This window comes from Carettochelys insculpta, chromosome 16 (assembly GCF_033958435.1).
Source record: "Carettochelys insculpta isolate YL-2023 chromosome 16, ASM3395843v1, whole genome shotgun sequence".
NCBI classification, from domain to species: Eukaryota; Metazoa; Chordata; order Testudines; family Carettochelyidae; genus Carettochelys; species Carettochelys insculpta.
The window spans coordinates 18,338,724-18,353,919 of NC_134152.1; the positions used below are offsets into that span (position 1 = coordinate 18,338,724).

Sequence of the window (15,196 nt, forward strand, 5' to 3'; positions counted from 1 at the left end):
GGCAACAACATGAACAAATATTCTCTGCCAAGAAATCAACTGTACAAACCCAAGATACACAACCAATACTCAGGGAGACAATGCAGGTTAGGTAATATCTTCAATTGCACCAATTTCAGAGACAGAGAGGGAGAGAGAGAGAGAGCAAGAGAGACAAGTTTTCAAGACACGTAGAACTCTACAGGTAAGGGAAAGGTACTCTCAGCATGACAGCAAAATACAAGATGGAACAGGTTATTTAGCATAAGTAATTAGCACATACTGTAAGGGATCATACAAGGTAAAGTGGGCCATTAACATCTCTGCCTCATAGGACAAGACGACGAGTTTTGTGGGTTACAGGCTGCTGTAATAAGCCACAAAATCATTGTTTCTGTTCAGCTAATGATGTTAATTATATAGCAGAGTAATGACTCTAAGCTCCCAAGCTTTTATTCTGAAAGTGCTACATAGACTTCCCATGAGGATGAGGCCTGATGTGTCAGATATACAGTGATTGCTTTGGGTAGAGGTAAAGAAGGATTGCTCTGGGAACAGTGGTCACACATAAGACATAGGATGTTTCTGTCATATCATTTTCCTGCGTAGCAGGTTTCATCCCAGTTTAAATCAGTGTGTTCTGGCCAGCGGTGACTGGCGAAAAGTTCTCCAAAGGCACTGCCCTAGAGCAGGAGGCCCTGCACTCACGAGAAGCAGCGCTTCACTGACAGTGAGTGCAGGGACCGTCACAGCACTGGAGGCTGCATGTGACCCTTTGTGAACCCCACCCGTGCATCACCCCTGGTTCTGGTCTGTCGGAAGCTTGCTTCTGATAAGCTACGAGAGGTTGGTGGGGTGGGTGTTGTCTGGGCAGGCAGCCATCCCTGCTGGAAGGTTGAGAAGTCACCTCCCTTTCCCCTCACTCCACAGCTGAACACAGGCAGTTAGCCCTTCTCCTCGTTCAGCAGAACTTGCGCAGTGAACCCCCACACCTCACCACAGACAGGCTCTGGGCTTCCATTAATTTCTACTTATTTCCTGCGACTTTTACTAAGGGTTTCTGCACTACAGCACCTGCATCCCAGCCACCACACAACTCAGCTACATTCCTAGCTTTTGGTCCCCTGGCCCCCAAATGACGTAAGTGCGAATCAGTGCCATGTACAATTAACTTACTTGCCTGAATTAATTAATAACATATTTGTGAAACAACTTCTAGCAAGGCAACTTATACCAAGGACTCCCTGCACTTACTCCTCACAGATGCAGACCCAGCTTCAGGAAAGGGTCTAAAATGACAGCATGATGGATAGAGATGATCTAATCAAACCACAAGGCATAGGGCGAGGGGTGATGACTTGACAACAATCTGATAGGTCAGCAGTGAGATGTGATTTTTTTGTACCCGTATATAAAATGGTGCGGGGGCGGGGGCAGCGTGGGGAGAGAGAGAGACAATCTTTGTATGACTTAGGGGGCAATGGACATTTCCCGCTTACTGAATCATTCGTTTGTGGCAAGTACACATGCACAGCAGTTCAGTAGAACCTACCAACAACTGTTACTGTACTTTGCTTAACAAAAAACCTGGCCTGGCATCTTTGTTCCTTATCTGGTTTGTGGTCTTTGGGCGCCCTCTCAGGGTCATCTGTGGGTCATGGGTCCACATCATTAAGCACACACACAAGCAGCCTTCTGATTATCACCACTGACAGAGCCAGTGACCTGTGAGGACACAGTGGCAGTAAACCCTCCTAACTACACTGGGAACTGCAGATTCAGAACCATCTCAAAACTCTCATGCCCCTTGATAGCCAGCAGTTTAAAAGTGAACTACTATGTGCTCATCAGAGCAAAGGCTTAGCCTCACAGGAAATGTCTTAGAGAGAAGGAAAGAGAGCGTGCATACTACCAACACAGCTTGAAAAGCTAATTCTGATAAGCACATGCTGTCACTCTAATGGACGCAAGTAAGTACTTACTAATTGTCATTGATTCTGGCACAGCAGCTGAAGGCAACATATTGCTTAAAGCGTTTACTTGAAAAGAAGGACTGACATCCACTCTAGACAGAAAGGCAGATAAACATTAATATTAAGCCAGAGAAACTCAATTCAAAATGCTCGGTTAAAAGACTAATAAGCAAGATTTGTAAAAGTAGAAACAATTAAATGACCACGTTCTATTCACCATGCATACATATAACTCAAATGAACATACTAATGTCACATCTAAGAGGAAAATATAATATATTTTTATTATAAATCAAACTCACTTGAAATCTAAAAATACAAAATGTCTAACTTCTGAATGGATAATTTATGAATCTATTGAATATTAATATTCAATAGAAGAACTATGTGACTAGTGTATTGTGACATAATGACTTCCAGATGAAGTCTACATACTATTTGACATAATCCTTCAGCATTATTAGATATAATATAAAATATTCTGAAGATTATAAAAATATGGAAGTATGGACTTCGGCATTTGTCTTTCCAAATGCTTATAAACTTAATCTGATTGTTTTGAGTGCTGAGTAATTATGGCTTGGACACCAACTTTACTTTGCATGTGCCTATTTACCACTAAAATATTTTTGTTTTATAAACAGAAGAACTAAATTTGATCTACCTGTAAGGAAGTTCTGATCCTTTCTGCGCCATTTCTACTGCAAGAATAGCACTTTCATGTGCTTCTCCATTCTCCATGTCACCTAAAGCAGCATACACAGGACATAAAATTAATGGAAATAGATATACAAAAATTAGCAAAATGTAACAATCTCCTGTTACACAGAATCATAGAGCTGGAAGGGACCTCAGGAGGTCATTGAGTCCAGGCCCATGCTTCAAGCAGGATCAACCCCAACTAAATCATCCCAGCCAGGACTTTGTCAACCTGGGACATAAAAACCAGTAGGCATGGAGATTCCACCACCTCATTAGGCAATGCATTCCAGTGCTTCACCATCCTCCTGGTGAAGTAGTTTTTCCTAATAGCCAACATACTCCTCTCTTTCTGTAACTTCAGCTACTGCTCCTTGCTCTGCCATCAGTCACCACTGAGAACATTTGCAACTAATAAACGTAAAACTTTCAAAGGCACCTAAAATCAAAATTTCACAAAGGAAATAGGCTTGTAAGTCCGTAAGCCCTCTTAACTGCCAATGAGACTTCAATGCTTTTGAGAATTTTACATTTAAATCCTATTATTTATAGTTTGCTGGCATTTTACAGTAACAATTTCATGTTTCAAAGTTCTGAGGAAATGCCTTCCCCGAAGTATCACAAATCCTGATACCTAATTTAATTAAATATGAAATTTGATATTCATTACAAACCAAACTGTGGGAAGTTAACTGGTTATTTAAATCCAGTCATAAATTTTTTAAATTTAAAAACCCCTTATTACAACTGATATCTTTGTAGGAAGTCTTCATACACTGAGGATTAAATAAGCATGCAAAACCACTCACTTCCAGAGGTCACTGAACCATGGCAGGGTTTAAACAATAGTGAGTCAGTGTGGAAAAGTTTATACTTCTTACTGTGTCCATTCTGTACATTAAGAAATTAATTTTACGCCATCTAAATCGTGACCACTTTATGTCACTAATAAAAATTAAACCATATTCATACCACTATACTAGCCCCAAAGGCCATTCAGTCCCTTACAAAAGCATTCAAGTGAAACAAAAATTAAGTCATATTCCACTGACATTTTTTACAAAGTTATGTTTTATCACTATGAAATTACCACAAAACAGGGATGGGAAAACCCAAATAGTGGGTGGGCCACAACTGGCCCTCCTTCACCACACTGGGGTTCCACCTGTGACCCTGCAGCCTCCCTACCCCATCTACCTCCCTCCCCAATGCACTTCTCACATTCTCCGGCCGCATCTACACGTGCCGGCTACTTCAAAGTAGCGGCGCCAACTTCGAAATAGCGCCCGTCACGGCTACACACGCTGGGCGCTATTTCGAAGTTGAAATCGACGTTAGGCGGCGAGACATCGAAGTCGCTATCCCCATGAGGGGATGGGAATAGCGCCCTACTTCGAAGTTGAATGTCAAAGTAGGGCACGTGTAGACAATCCGCGTCCCGCAACATCGAAATAGCGGGGTCCGCCTTGGCGGCCATCAGCTGAGCGGTTGAGACACGCTCTCTCTCCAGCCCCTGCGGGGCTCTATGGTCACCGTGTGCAGCAGCCCTTAGCCCAGGGCTTCTGGCTGCTGCTGCGGCAGCTGGCGATCCATGCTGCATGCACAGGGTCTGCAACCAGTTGTCGGCTCTGTGGATCTTGTGTTGTTTAGTGCAACTGTGTCTGGGAGGGGCCCTTTAAGGGAGCGGCTTGCTGTTGAGTCCGCCCTGTGACCCTGTCTGAAGCTGTTCCTGGCACCCTTATTTCTGTGTGTGCTACTTTGGCGTGTAGACGTTCCCTCGCAGCGCCTATTTCGATGTGGTGCTGCCCAACGTCGAAGTTCAACGTCAACGTTGCCAGCCCTGGAGGACGTGTAGACGTTATTCATCGAAATAAGCTATTTCATGTAGCGTCCACATGTAGACGTAGCCTCAGGCACTGGAGCCCTGCACTTACCTGCTCCCCTCCACATCTTGCTCAGCAGTTACAGAGTATGCAAATCACCTGATTGACCTCTGTCCTTCGCCCCATCCTTCCCAGAACTGTAACCCCATGAACACCTAATTCAGTGCATTCCATATCTGGGAAGGAGCGGAAGGAACAGGGGCAGAGCACAAATCAGGATATCCATAGCTCCTCTGAAAACGCAGGGAGGGAAATGGAAGGCATAGGAAGTATGTGGCTCTAGTGTCCCAGTGCACAAGAAGCATGGGGGGCATGCAGCCAGGAGGTCCAGGGGCTGCTGGTGGAACATGGGCTGCAGGTTGCCCACCACTGCCACAAAACAAAGCCAAAAGCATATGTAAAAATAGTACTGGATTTAAAAAAGTCCAAGAAAATCAAAAGAGAAGGTTGATAACATTTTAAGAGTGACGTTGGGTTGAACAAGGAGGGGAATGCCTGTGCTTATTTTTTTCTTTTTAAATGATTAAGTTTTAAAAACTTCATCATTAATGAACTCTACACTTTGCTTCCAGACAAATGAACTTCAGCCCAAGTGGTGGTACTTCACAGTTCCTGGGGAGCTGAGGCATTACACATCCTTGCAGCATTATGAAAGGACTGAAGCCAAAACACCCCTACAAATTAGTGAAAAAAGTACACTGCAATTATTCCAAAGCCCTACCAGTTGTGATACTGATCACTATAATAAGCCTACAAACCAAAATGAAATATTTGGATGTGGTACATAATATATTAATTCATACACGATCCAAACAGTCTGTTTTACTCTTTTCATTATACTACACCATGTTCCAATGAATTAAAACAATATTTCCTCCACTATTGCAAAGCAGTTAACTGTTTACCACAGACCAAACTCCAATGTAGTCACCTTAACAAAGGCAAAAACCAAACAAAGGAATCAAATTACTTAAACAATACTAGCAAACAATAGTTTCTAATCTGTGACAAAAATGCAGGTTGAACCTCTCTAATCCAGAGCTCTCTCATGCAGCAAACTCCATAATCTGGCATGATATGAATTTAGTTAGGCGGATGACCACTTATTAAGGGTGTGGCCAAGTTTCCCAGGGTCCCATAAATGGTGACAAGTATCAGAGGGGTAGCCATGTCAGTCTGTATCCACAGAAACAACAAGAAGTCCTGTGGCATCTTACAGACTGACGGATATATTGGAGTATAAGATTTCGTGGGTAAAGACCCATGAAAGTTTATGATCCAATATATCTGTTAGTATGTAAGATGCCACTGTACTTCTTGTTGCTTTTGTGGTCCCATAAAGTTAGTTTACCGCCACCAGATCTGTCTTTCAGTGTTCTGCGTTGTTATTTAGCTGTAATTTACACCAAATGTCTTCTAAGAGCCCAGTAAGCAGTGGAAATGTTGGTAATATGCTAGACAATATTGACCTCCTGTCACCCAGCAAATTGTCTCATTGGGCACTGGTCAGGTCCCGAGGGTGCCGGACGAGACAGGTTCAACTTGTATAAGGACAAATTAAAAATCTCAAAATGATTACTTACTGGCATCCGAGGTTCACAATTATTACTAAATGTAATCAAAGGAACTGCTCAGTTCTTCTCTATTCAACTTCTGGGACAAAGTAGTGTCTTTTATGTACTGCTATTAGTAAGAGAGAAGCTTTTGAGTTTACAGAGAGTTCTTCTTCAGGCCTGAGTCAGACCGCAAAAAAGAAACAAACAAACCTCTGTAAATGCCACAACTTGTCTCTCACACCAACAGAGTTGGTCCAGTAAAAGGATATTGCCTCACCCACTTTGCCCTTCTAGCATCCTGAGACCAACACAGCTGTAATACTGCATATTCAACTATTCAACTACTGATGTACAGGTAAAATTGCAGGTGTATGTAACAACAATGGAGGGCAGTAAAACATTATGTAATTCTTTTGAAATTATATTTCGATTTTTACAACTATAATTAAACAGAGAAATAGTTTAAAAACAATGCCCACTTATGTACCCCCATCAATTAATGGTTCACAAAAAACTAAGGGACTATACAAAGTAGATTAAAAATGGAATAAAAAGATTTTACTCCTGAACTTCTTATATTTGGAATGCTGCTGCATCATAAAGCAGTTGTTGAAAAGAGAATACATTCAAATAAGCATGTTTGTTTATAAAACCATTAGCCAAATAACTAAACAAAACTATGAATTCTGGCGACTCCCTGATGGCAAAATAAAGAATTTGTAATGTACAGTTTTACGGACTCGCTCTCTGCCTTGGACTGTGTGTTCCGTATAATCTCAGGATCATACTAATTCAGAAAAATCATGCCGTAAGTGTAAGGAGTTACTGCTGAGTTCATAAAAGGATTTGGTAAAAAATTGGTTCGGGGGCAGAATGTGCTTGGATGCAACAAGAGACTGTTCCGTTTGTTGAAGGCATCAGGATAGGCACAAAAATAAGAGGGCATGAAACGTGAAGGGAGGAGTAACATAAAAACTAGAAACAGTGCAAGAAGAAATGAAAGCAAGAGAGTGTTGGGTTGGAACACAAACATTAACAGACAATTAAAACCTTAAAGTTGTTATGTATATCTCATCTGGCAGTTTTACTGGGCCATGATTAAAGCTAACTTGACTAACGATCTTCAATTTAAATCTCAGAGTACATTGAAATCAATTCATCTCAGTCCCTACACAAGTCCTATACTTCCTACACAGCTCCTCTAACATCTAAATCAACATGAGAATTCAGATCTCCATAGAACTTCATGATGGAAAGAAACTGGACTATGATACGCACTCAGCATATGAGATTGAGACATAGCAGTCAGCTCAAGAGCTGCAGTTTGCATATTTCTATATTAAACAAACCTCATGTGACTTTGGGTTATAATTTATTTTATCTAGGTTGTATATGCCTAAAATTTCTCTTCTGTAACTGAAACTTGACACTCCTTGGCCTCAACCCCACAGTGATTTCTATTTTTGAGAAGATTCATTAGTTTTATAGACACATGAAACATATTCACAAACAACCATAACCCACTGCACACATTAATCTTGTAAATTTCCTATTGCAATGTAATACTAAAGTATGCAAATCATCATTTGGAATCAGCTTTACTCCAGTCCTTCAACAATTAGGCTTTCCAACGTTTGTGTTTGTCTGTGGTTGGTATTTAACAGAAACCAAAGTATTGTTCCGCTTCACTACATGAAAATTCGCATTAAGCCATTCTAAATCTCCAGCATCCTGTTACCCATTGACCCTTCAAGCTGCACTTTCAGACAACTGGTACTGTTTCTGAAATTAACAAGTTCAGGATGGCCTTGTGTCACAAAATCATCATGGAGGAGATCTAAATTCCACATCAGGTACAAACAATATGAGATGACACTGAAACACTAATAATATTTATGTTGGTGTGCTGACATTTAACACTTCAAAACTTTACAGCAATGGTACCTATTTACGAAAATAACCTTTTACACACTGGGGCACTGGAGCTCGGCACTTACCTATGCCCTCCCTTCCTTCCTAGCACTTTTGGATCACCATGAATCAGCTGATTCATAGCCATTCAAGTCTGTGAGGGAGAGCAGTGGGGATGGAACATAAAGCAGCCAATTCATGGTGCTCCAAAAATGCTGGGAGAGAGTATCAGGAGTAGGTGTGGGACTCTGGTGCCCCAGCACACAAGGAGTATGATAGAAGGGGACAAGGGTGGGAGCTCACAAGCCACAGGTGGACTTCCAGTGGACCGCAGGCAGCCTGCACGCCACACACTGCTCGCCACGGGACTTTAATCTTGAGGCCCAATAAGACAAAGGAGGGTGAGTCACTAGTCTTGGCTGCCCATCGCTGGCATAAACTCAGCTAAGGATTTCAGAAACACAGATGTTTTCTCCCCTCTGTTACCATGTTTTTCTCTGGTAGTCCATGTAAAAATAACCAGTATGCAAACAGAGTAGAGTCTGAATATTCGCAAAACTATGGTTCGCGAATTTAACAATTCGTGAATGGCCAGCAGCCGCTGCTTCCCCTAGGACCCCAGGACATGGAGCACTGGCAGCCACCACTTTCCCCGGGAGCCGGGGGAGGAGCGCCAGCAGCCGGAAGCTGGCATATTCGCAAAATTCAACATTCGTGAGGGTTCCCAACACTGAACCCTTGCGAACATTGAGACCCTAGTGTAATGTTTAGGTTAGTATATTGCTTGTGTACTAGCAATTTTTTCAGTGATCTGTTGAAAAGTTACAGGCAGCTTTGTGTTACAGTATATTCACACCACCTATATTTTGAGGTGCTGGAGAGCACCCATATCAATTTCAAAAGAAAAGGGCATTCACCTCCTGACAAGATTTGGAATCAAGACCTCAATTTATATACTCTGCACAATTTAGCTATTCCTATAAGTTTCTGATTCTGCAAGATACAGAGAGTCCTCAACTCCGGTCAATGTAAATGTAAGCTGAAGACTGCTCCTTACATCTCAAGAAAGGGTTCAGCATCTTTCAGAATACACAGAAGTCAGAAGAAAGCTGCCTACAACTGAAGTTCCTCTTCCTGAACGACCAAATACCATTAACCGTGAATTTATGCACCTCTCTTTCTTCCTTCTTGGTAGAGCATTGTCATGGCATCCTCAACTAGGCTATGTCTACACTATAGAGAGCTTTTCACAGAAGTCCTTTGGAAGATCTCTTCCGAAAGAACTTCTTTTGAAAGAGTGCATCCACACACAAAAAAATGGTTCAAAAGAGTGATCTGTTCTTTCAAACAACAGCTTCCACACAGCTCTGGCTCCTTCGAAAGAACAGACCAGGGATCAAAAAGTCAGGCCTCATGAGAACTGCTCTTCCAAAAGAGCCCTAAGGAGCATCTACACACATTTTCTTTAGCAAGAACCTTTCGAAAGAAGTTGCTCTTCCTGAAAAGGGAAAGGAAAAGTGATTTTGACAGGATCGCCTCACTCTTTCGACTTTCTTTCGAAGAATGCTTTTTGGGTGTAGACACTCCAAAAGGATCTTTCAAAAGAGCCCCCTTCTTTCGAAAAAAATCTTTCAAAAGAACTTGCTAGTGTAGATGCCGTAGAGTTATGGCTGCTGGGAATTACATAAATTTTGTTGCTCCCAAAATGACAATTTTCTGCCTGTATTCTTTATCGCTTTTGTAACTCTACACGGATACTTGTTGTTTATTGTTATCTACACATATTTATCAATGACAATTTTTTACCACTTTTAAAAAATGTTTATTACCGTCCTCATAAGGCACACCTCTATAATTTGATAAATAAATATTCCAAAATTCCAGTTGTAAACACTTATTTTAGTTTTAACAGTTCAGCATTTCAACAGAAAGTTTTACATCTTTCAGTTAACACAACTATAAATTCCTGCTACAAGTTCTTTTATTGTAAACATTTTCATTGAAACCATGAAAGTATTCCTTGAAAAACCTATCAACTTTAGGTATTTTCCACACTAGAAAACATGCCAGAGAAATTTGTTCTTCCACAGCACACCAGTATGTCTGATGGGTCAGATTATAATATGGAGTACTCATAAAAGCAAACATTTTCTTGCAGCAGCAAGATACTTAATGTGCAAGACAACCCATGTATAGAGCTACACAGATCCACATCCACAGGTCCAAGTTTAAGTTAATTGTCTAAACAAATTGCATAATGCATTTGTTAGCATTCAAAGGTTATGAATAGAGCAAGTCAGAATGCAAACTGCATACTGAAAATGTGCAGAGAATAAAAGGGAATCGCCTTCTGTAGTTTACACAATATATGCCAAAACATATGCAATTATATTTTATAGTAGTGTTCCTTAAACTATGTTCCATGGAAGACTAGTTTCCTGTGAACAACTTGCAGGTATGCCACAAGCATCTGACACTTTTTTGATATCATACACTGAACGTATATATCTTCCGCTATTAAAACCAGATACAATGTTATGTCTTCATTGCTATATCATCTGATTAGCTTACTTCATTTTGTTTTTGCTGTATATGTTGCTGGGTTTTTTTTGGCTGGGGGGGGAGTTGTTTGTTTGGTCTGACAATTTTTTTTAAGAAAATTTTCATAGGTTTTCTGCATAAAAATGTTATTGTTTGGTGTTCCATGGCCTCAAAAAGTTTAAGAAACACTGTTGTGTAGCTACAAAGTGTATTCTTCCATTTACTTAACATCCAAATTCTAATATATGGCTGTGCTAATGCCCACTGGGGAGGTTTGGGAGATCACATAAATAATGGATAGCTATTACAATCACTGATAATGTGTAGCATGCGAAATTGATAGTATGCCAAATCAGATAACATATAGGTAGAGTATGAATTTATGTGTTTATTAAGAATGATTGCAATGAAGTTGCATAAAAATTATGGTATGCCAAGACATGCGTCTCAGCACAGGAGAAAATCAGTGCAGTTTATTCATTAGATAGTAGTAAATACCTACCAATCGGTGCGTAAGAGCCAACAGCACTGACAGGAAACAGAGTATCTGAACTATCATTCAGAATCTGCAGGGGAGTCCAAGTGCATATCTGGGAAGTACATGTGCCCCCTTCATGTCGCCTAAACAAAAACATACGACAGGCATGCATCTGCGTGTTGTATATTTCTTTTAAATGTAATATATAATTATTATGCACAGCATTTTCAGATCTTCAGGGCAGAAATTGCAAGGGATTTATGCTAGCAAATAACCATCTCCATTCACCTGCCCCAATGCTGGAGGGAGGTCAGGCAGTGCCCTATTCTCCACTTGCAGTGCCCAACACTGAACATGATAAGGAAAAAGGACAGAACATGCAATTTCAAAACACAAAATATTAACACAGTCATTTAACTATATTTTGTCACCCCCAACCTCCCCATGTTAAAAACGAGCATCACTTTACTGTACAGCCAAAAATTGTGTGATTATGTACAAATGATCGGAAAATGTCCCATTCATAAGGGTTGGTTTTAATTTGCCATATAAAAGATTGGATAGTTATTTGAAAGTTGAGTGGAAAAATTCAGCTGCAAATTTTGTAAGGAAAGTCCTAGAAATTTCACAAGTTTTTCTTCTAGTGCTTGTCAGAAATCAAGCGAAAAGTTCCCCTTTTTACATTTTAACCATCTGAATTATTTAGGTATCTTCTAGTTCGCTGCTTAAAACAGGCAAAAAATTAGGGATCTCATAGGTTAGGCCAGGAGTCAGCAATCTAAATAGCCAGAAGAGCCATTTTTTTCAAATTCACCTACAAAAATCAACACTTCAAGAGCCACATTGCATGTGAATACAAGACAGTCCTTAATAAATAACGTCAAACCAAACGTTTTGTAACCCTGATTTTAAGAACAGCACGCACACACTGATTGGTACTAGTTAGAAAGTTTAACTTACTTTCACCCTCGACTGGAGAGCAAATCAGGACAAGGAATAGGGGATAGGCTCTTAATCAGGAAGGAGCAATGTTTGCATCAACACCCCAACACCCCCCCCCCCCACACACACAGACACCCATCCTCAGGATTAACCCTTCTCAGGCCCAAATCCCCAGGAGAGCTCTTCCAGCGGTACGCACGCTGCCAGTACTCCTCCGTGGCCACCACCTCCCACTCTACCTGCTTCTCAATGCAGCAGCTCCAACCCCTCCCCCAGCTCTCCTGTTCACTTCCCCCAACCTGCAGCATAAGCAGCTCCCTACCCTGCCATGCTGAATGAATGGAATTCATTTAACTGGTTGAACTGCAAGCTCCTTCCCAACACCCTGCTGGTCCTTAAACCAATTAAATTTAGTTCCATTATTTCAGTGGCACCAGGGCAGAGACCCACAAATGGAGTCAGTGGCAGCAGCGCCCAGAGCTGAAAGTGACTCCTTAAAGAGCCGCATGCGGCTCCGGAGCTGCGGGTTGCCGACCCCTGGGTTAGGCAAATTGGTTTGTTCCCATTAATCACTTAAAGCAAAGTAGAACTGTACACAGTTTAATTTTGGCTCTAAGAACTCACTCCTCAGAAACTTCCGTTTCAGCTTCCATGCCTTTGTTTCCCAATATTTTCCCATATATCTCTTCCTCATGTTCATCTATATCTTCATCATCAATACTCTTCACATCAAGCTTCTGGTAACTACACTCTCCATTTAAAAACATGGAATTGCTTTTCCACAAGTGGTTATTCTGATTCCCATTTAAATTTTGCAGAAGAGAGCCTTCAGAGGAAGGTAACACAAAAGCTGAAGACTTGTCCGAGTTCTCTTCTGAGCTTTCTCCTGCAATTGCTGTTTTTAACGCATCCCCTAAGTTTTGCTCATCTTCCTCCTCATCAAACGAGATGATGTTTGTCACCCTTTTCTTCTTCTTCCGATCTTTTCTACATTTCAAATCTGGTGGCAATAAAAGTAAGATTTACATATTTTAAGGAAAAGCAGCTAAAAATAACTGGAGATACCTAATTCATGTTTTAGGACTTTACTGCCTTTTCTTAACAAGTTAAGCACAGTTGATGATGCAAGAAGGGAAACAAAACAAAACAAACACAAAAATTTTTTCCAGAATTAAGGCTGCCAAAGCAAGTTTACACACTGCTAAAATTACATGTTTGAAATAAAAAGTTAGCAAAGTGTTCAATTCCCTCCCCCACCCAATCACATCACTAATACAGCTGTTCAATGAAACTTGACTGGAAAAGCCTGGTACATAAACAATGTCTATGGAATACACTTGAAAGAAGAGTATTAATACAAATAGAAAAGCTTTACAATGACAAAGAAGGAGAGATAACATCAGTTTTTGCAGCAACATTGGTCCCAGGATACTAAAGGTAGTATTTTGTATTATGTCTACTTCTGTTGGTGAAAGAGATACGCTTTTTAACTACAAACAGCAAAAGAAAGTTTGTCTCTTTCACTAACAGATGAAAAGATTTTACCTCTGCCACCCTGAATCTCAGACAAGAAACAGATGAAAAAACACACACCCCTCCCTCCCTACTATTATTATAGTTCACTGCCTTTTTCCCCCTTTGTGATCTAGAGGGAAATACAGCTGTTATTTGCCATGGGTATGCATCATGTTTCCCACTTAGTTTACAAAGTACATTTTTTGTATATTTTTATACTCAAATGTGAGTTACTAATCTAAACAATTACTCTATAGGACTTGACTTAAAAATTATGCCCTGTTTTCAAAACAAACATATAGGATCTGCTTGCAAGCAGTAACATATACATGAAACTAAAATATGTTAGTAGACCCAAGGGCAGCAAGCTTCTGCTCCATCCTTTATGTCTGACAGCCTAATTTTACCTGAAGATACATCAGGACCTGGCTACACAACTCCAATAATGACAGGAAGAAAAAAGCAGTCAAGTAGCACTTTAAAGACTAACAAATAATTTATTAAGTGATGAGCTTTCGTGGGATAGACCCTAATAAATTATTTTGTTAGTCTTTAAAGTGCTACTTGACTGCTTTTTTGTTTCAATAGAATACAGGCTAACACAGCTCTCTCTCTGTCACAATGACAGAAACAGCTATTAAAAACATATTTGGTCCCATTCTGAGAAAGAGCTAGTTTATTTTGGCTGGTTAAAAGTTGTTTTTACCTGTTCCCAAAACTAGACAGTGATAGGTTTTCAAGAGCACTATTAACTTAATTATGCTTAACCTGTTGCAGGGAAAAAAGTTCTCTGCTCTTACCTTTTTTTTTTTTTTTTTTTTATTTTAAATGCATATGGATACAAGTTCCTGCAAATAGCTATGTATTATTTTAGTGTAATCCAAGAATAGGCATGGAAAACTGGTAATGTGGACTAATTCTTTCCTGTCCCTCTCCAACTCACATCTGGCCAGTACATATCCACAGAAAAATTTTCCCGAACAATAAAATGAGGGTGGAAAATATTTTGAATATCAACCAGGAAACAAAGAGTGATTTCAATGGAATTACCAGACAAATTTATTCTAAAAACATTCAATTTACTGCTGTATTTGAATGCACCTAATGTTTCTGGTCAAACAAAGTTACGTACTAATATGCAGGATATGATCAAGAATTCTTTTGTTCCAACCGCAGAAAATATGTTGAAACAATAAAAGCTACACTCAGTATGGAAGCACTGCATCCCTCTTATTTCAATTTAGTTGAAAAGCCACACAAAAAACTTGGTGTCAGGATATATTACAAATGCATTTTAAGATAAAAAAAAACATTTTAAATGTCGGAAGAGGTAAATAATTTCTACTCTCCACGCTTGCTCCCAACACACGTATTTACATATATTAATCGCTCTACTGGAAATCTGTAGGGCATCAAATACCTGAGATAAGTCCTCTTATACTATCATCTAAAGTAAGTTTACTCAAGCATCTCAAAGCTAGATTTCTTATATGAAGAGTACAAGACTGACAAAATAGTGTATTATTCCAGCTTTCAGTTCCAGAAATGGAGACAAGAACTTATTCCTTTGATATTTGCATAGCAGACTACATATAAGTGAATGCTGCATTTTACTGCACTATTTTAAACTTACAATGGACTCAAATCTTCACAGATGCTGTGCATAGTTGTCCAACACTATCACCTCCATGTTTGTGCTAGCTGTAACATGTCAACAGT

At 40.1% G+C, this 15,196-nt stretch overlaps 1 protein-coding gene across 7 annotated transcripts in view; it reads right to left on the bottom strand.

Annotated features, from left to right (window-relative positions):
* The window catches only part of SNX29 (sorting nexin 29), a 487,403-nt gene that overhangs the window by 432,734 nt on the left and 39,473 nt on the right, over positions 1-15,196 (bottom strand). For all 7 annotated transcript variants that reach the window (XR_012647696.1, XM_075010432.1, XM_075010435.1 and 4 more), the window contains exons 8-11: positions 12,587-12,962; positions 11,045-11,163; positions 2,617-2,698; positions 1,962-2,044 (exon numbers count right to left, since the gene is read on the bottom strand). Coding sequence is in view for 6 of the 7 variants with exons in the window: in XM_075010432.1 (XP_074866533.1) it covers positions 1,962-2,044; positions 2,617-2,698; positions 11,045-11,163; positions 12,587-12,962 (660 nt within the window). In the remaining variant the exon portion in view is untranslated. The remainder of the gene's footprint in view (positions 1-1,961; positions 2,045-2,616; positions 2,699-11,044; positions 11,164-12,586; positions 12,963-15,196) is intronic.